The sequence below is a fragment of the Cryptotermes secundus genome, unplaced genomic scaffold (genome assembly GCF_002891405.2).
Source record: "Cryptotermes secundus unplaced genomic scaffold, Csec_1.0 scaffold8038, whole genome shotgun sequence".
NCBI classification, from domain to species: domain Eukaryota; kingdom Metazoa; phylum Arthropoda; class Insecta; order Blattodea; family Kalotermitidae; genus Cryptotermes; species Cryptotermes secundus.
In genome coordinates, this window is record NW_019739700.1 from 337 (window position 1) to 5317 (window position 4981).

The window sequence follows — 4981 nt, forward strand, 5'->3', positions numbered from 1 at the left end:
AATGTAAATAAATTCAATTCAATTCAACACAGTTTTCAAATATATATGTGAAAGAATGCAGCACACTAATGACAGAAGACTACAATAATAAAACATCAAAGTATACTACTAGGCATCCAGCATATAAAAGAGCAAGATCATTAATTAATATTGGAGTTAAATTATTCCTCCAGTGAGTAAAATAGACTTACCCTTTGGTACCTATCTTTCACATTGGATTTTATCAATGCATTGGCCTTACCAACTATTCCATAAAATTCTACTTTAGACAGAGAGATAGACAGANGTTACTAGTATTAGAAATTAATTGATTATAATGAAGATTTTTAGCTCATTTAATAACACTGGCCAAAATATTACAGTATATTTTATAATAATATTTCAGATATGGCTCATACCGTGCTGAATCCCTGGGAAAATAGAAGAATTTAATTCCAGTGTGATCACTAGAAGACATGCACCTTGGTGCGAAACACTTTTTCATTCTCCCCATTTACTCGTATACTNTTGTCCGATTTTATAATGTCCAAGTGGTTTTCATTTTGTTACTAGTATTAGAAATTAATTGATTATAATGAAGATTTTTAGCTCATTTAATAACACTGGCCAAAATATTACAGTATATTTTATAATAATATTTCAGATATGGCTCATACCGTGCTGAATCCCTGGGAAAATAGAAGAATTTAATTCCAGTGTGATCACTAGAAGACATGCACCTTGGTGCGAAACACTTTTTCATTCTCCCCATTTACTCGTATACCGCAAGAAACAATACAAAAATTGTAACAGAATCACAGTACACTCTCACTTTCTTAAGATTGTACGGTCCTTCTTTAGGCTACACCGAAAGATGCTTAAAATACAGAAATACGATTTGGATGAAGTATCGTAGTAACACTGACTTCATGTTTCTTTCTAATTTCACTGAGCGTAGTAAGCATAATCCATATACATAAGTAACACACAGATGTAAATTCATGCGTAAATGTCAACTCTCGTTTCACAACATCAAATCAGAGTCCCTATTTACTAATTAAGTGCACAACATACCTCAATAGCTTACACATATACGGACAAACTACACAGTTACTGAGCAACACCCAAAATCTTCAACGGAAATTTAAGATCCTCTGATTGGCTCACACTTACGCGATTCGATTGAATGCGATAGGTGTATAATGATCGATTTGAGTCATTTCCAGACCGCCTAGTTCATGTTGATGAATATAGATGGTTGTTCTGCATGTTTCCCTCTCCCCTATGGGAGTTTCACGGGGCTGCTGCAGAAGTTCCACAGTCTAGCAGTCAACCAAAGAACGGTTTCCTCTGTTGGCTTGGCCCTTAGAGTCTTGTTCATTGGCAATTTCAGTGTAGTATTTATGACACTGACCTCTGTTATTTCATACAGTCCTATCCAAGGGGGTGACAGTTTGTTTCAGTGACCTGCCTCACCTAATCCTTTCCTTATATAGTAAGACTTTATCCCATACTGAAAACAATGGAATGTTTAGAGTTTTGCTGTGCTGCACGTTTTTTCCTCAATAGCCATCAGACTGCTCTTAGCTAATTCATAACTGGACCGAAGCCTACACTGCATTTCCTTCATACAGTTCATATAGAACCGGCCTGACAAAATGAGCTGTAATATAAAATATACCATACAGATATTAAAGTAATTTACACATATCTTATCGTGGATTGTGTGCCGTGATCACAGCAGGTGTTGAAAGTGTCCGCCATTTTCAAGTAGGCACGCCTTCACCCGCGTTTGCTAATTCGCCGTGACTTGCTGGAGTGTTTCTTCAGTGATGTTCCTGATTTCAGCCGAAATGTTGTCCTTTAAATCCTGTAATGTACGTGGTTTGTTTGCATACACCCTGTCCTTCAGTAAACCCCTAAGGAAAAAATCCGGGCTGGTAAGGTCGGGGGATTTGGGGGGCCACATCTTTTTAGAGATGACGCGATCGGGGAAGAAGCTCTCACTCAGTTCCATGGACATGTTGGACGTGTGGCACGTCGCTGAATCCTGCTGAAAAAACCCTGTGTAAGTTCTGTATCATCCAGCTGCTGCACGAAATCGTAAAAAATACGGCAGTATAAGGTGCTGTCCACGGTCGTGTCAAAGAAGATCGGTCCAGTGATTCGTAAACCAGAAATGGCGCACCACACACCCACTTTTTGTGGGTGTAGTGGTGATTCTGCAATCTCATGTGGGTTTTCAGACGCCCAGATCCTGGAATTTTGTGCGTTTACATATCCTGATAGGTGGAACCATGCTTCATCACTAAACCTAGTGATATCCAGAATTCTGGGGTTATCTTGCACGAATTCCCGAAACCATAAACAGTACCGTACCCGTTTATCTTTATCAACATCACCCAATTCCTGAACACTGGTGATCTTGTAGGGACGAAGATTCGCTTTCTTTGCAGCCCGTTGACACGTTGAATAAGAATACCCGGTGTCCTGGCTTAGACGTCGTAATGATTTCTTGGGATACTGCAATAACCTGTCCCGCACAATTGCAATCGTTTCTTCTGGGCGGTTTTTACCACGTTCACTTAAAAGTGTCCCTGCCCTTTCCAATTTCTGAGCCAAGGACTGTATAGTCGATTTCGCTGGCTTCTTGCGAACTCCAAACTTCCTCCTGAATTCCAACTGTGTGTTCGCAATCGAACCTGTCACCCAGTACGTGCGCACGAGAAATACTCGCTGTTCAACAGTGTACTCCATGACTGTAGCCTGCACACTGCAGACACGTTTCGGGATTGTCCCTGAAGGTCCTTGACCTTGCAGCATAAGGGCTGTCACTTGCCGGATCATGCGCACACCATTCATCATTCGCACGGCCCACGGATTATGTCGTAGTTGTGAGCGGTTATATGCATCAACTGCGGAATTATTAGCAAATTCATCGGGCCGGTTCTATACGATTCACCCTGTAATACGTATACTTGCACGCCCAGGTCTTCCATTTGGATCATGCCAGGTATATTGGGTTTCCTACCAAACATCAGTTCATGCAGTGTGAAACCCGTGGAAGTATGAGCTAAAGGTAAAGCTATCCCTGCAAGAGGCCGTGAAGGCCCATAGGGTTACTAGACGTCGAGGCTCCCACATTCTCTAGACCAGTGATGGGCAAAGTTTTTAGGAGGGGACCAAAGAAAAAACTTTAGGCAGGCCAATATAATTTATTAAAAACAATAATGGTAGATTTTACAAAATTCTTGTAATACTAAGCCCTATTAATGATTGAAAGATTATGAAGGAGAATGTGATGAATGAAACTGTGACTGCATTTCCAAAATTTTCTCATAATCTGGTTCGAACTGGGATGCACTGATTCTCAGAAGTGAAGTTAAATGCTCATCTGTCAGTCTGTTTCTAATACAACTCTTTCGAAGTTTCATTGTAGAAAACACCTGTTCACATATATAGGATGAAGCAAACATAGCAGTGACTTTCTGGGCATGAGATATCAGATTTGGGAAACTGGATTTCGACAAGGACTTGTAGAACTCTAATTTTGGGACATTGAGAAACAACTGTTTGAGTTGAGTGTTACATTGCAACTCAATTAATTCAAGTTGCAAGTCCGGTTTCACTGTTTCACAGTCTACATTAAAAGGCATACTGAAAACATCCAAGTCTTTTTCAATGGCACTGAAGTCTTGAAATCTTCGTTCAAATTCACCACGGAGTCTTCTCAGGCTATCCTCGTAGCTCCTAAGCTTGTCCTTCATCACTGGGGCTATTGAATTTAACCTCGGGAAGTGAGACAAGTCATTCTTAGCTAGCTGATCTGCAAACAGAACAAGTTGTAGTTTAAAACTTCTGATATGGCCCCAGATATCATCAATAAATTGATTTTTTCCTTGCATCTTGACATTCAACTTGTTCAGGTGGCAGAGAAGATCTGTGAAAAATGCAAAGTCCGAAAGCCATGCAGTATCTTCCAGCATTTCACATTCTACAGACCACTGTTTCTCTTGGAAGAATGACACTATTTCGTCTTTCAGCTGCCAAACTCGCTCGAAGACGCGTCCCGCTCTAAGCCACCTTACTTTCGAGTAGTACAGTAAATCAGAGTATTCAGATTGCATGGAGTCAAGAAACTCTCGAAATTGTCTGTGAGTAAGCCCTCGAGATCGAATGGCATTAACAAGCTTCACAACGACATCAAGCACAGGTTTCATATCCAAGGCAGATTTACACAGGGCGTCTTGATGTATGACGCAATGCAGAAATACAACATTGTTCTCGGGATATTCTTGATTAAAGATCCCAACAAATCCAGATTTTGTCCCTGTCATACTTTGTGCTCCATCTGTCGTAATACTGCATATGCTAGTTATAGGTACTTTCAAAGTTGAAAGGCCTTCCAGAAATTCATGAAAAATATCTGACCCTGTTGTAGTTCCCTTTAACGACCGCATGCATGCTAATTCCTCTGTAATAGAGAAGTTTTCGTCAACACCTCTTATAAATAATAGCAACTGTGCAGTATCATTTATATCAGTGCTTTCATCCATAGTAATGGAGCAGAATTTAAATTGACCAATCCTTGATTCCAACTGTGATAATATGTTTTTATCTATGACTTCGATTCTAGAAGTCACTGTTTTTCGAGATAAGCTTACAGTTTCAAAATCCTTTGTCTTGTCAGGACATAAAATATCACAAACTTTGAGCATGCAGTGTTTAACAAACTCCCCATCAGAGAGAGCTTTGTTACTTTTAGCAATATTGTATGCTACAACATAACCTGCATGTGTAGCTGCTTTCTGAGAACTATTTACTTTCTTAATAATACTTTGCTCACCTGACAGTTTTTTATGTAGGTCTTCTTTTTTGTTTCCTTTCATCTTCGGTCATGGCTCCATAATTAGCATTCTTATGCTTAGAGATGAAGTGCCGGGAAATGTTGTATTCTTTGTAGACTGCTGTGGTTTCATTGCAGATAAGACACAGTGGTTTA

General features: G+C 39.8%; 1 protein-coding gene across 1 annotated transcript; it reads right to left on the reverse strand.

Annotated features, from left to right (window-relative positions):
* Positions 1-3263: 3263 nt before the first annotated feature.
* LOC111871996 (general transcription factor II-I repeat domain-containing protein 2B) lies at positions 3264-4316 on the reverse strand. The gene has a single exon (XM_023865445.1). It carries the CDS (start codon positions 4314-4316, stop codon positions 3264-3266), a length of 1053 nt encoding a protein of 350 aa, XP_023721213.1.
* Between the last annotated feature and the right edge of the window lie 665 nt (positions 4317-4981).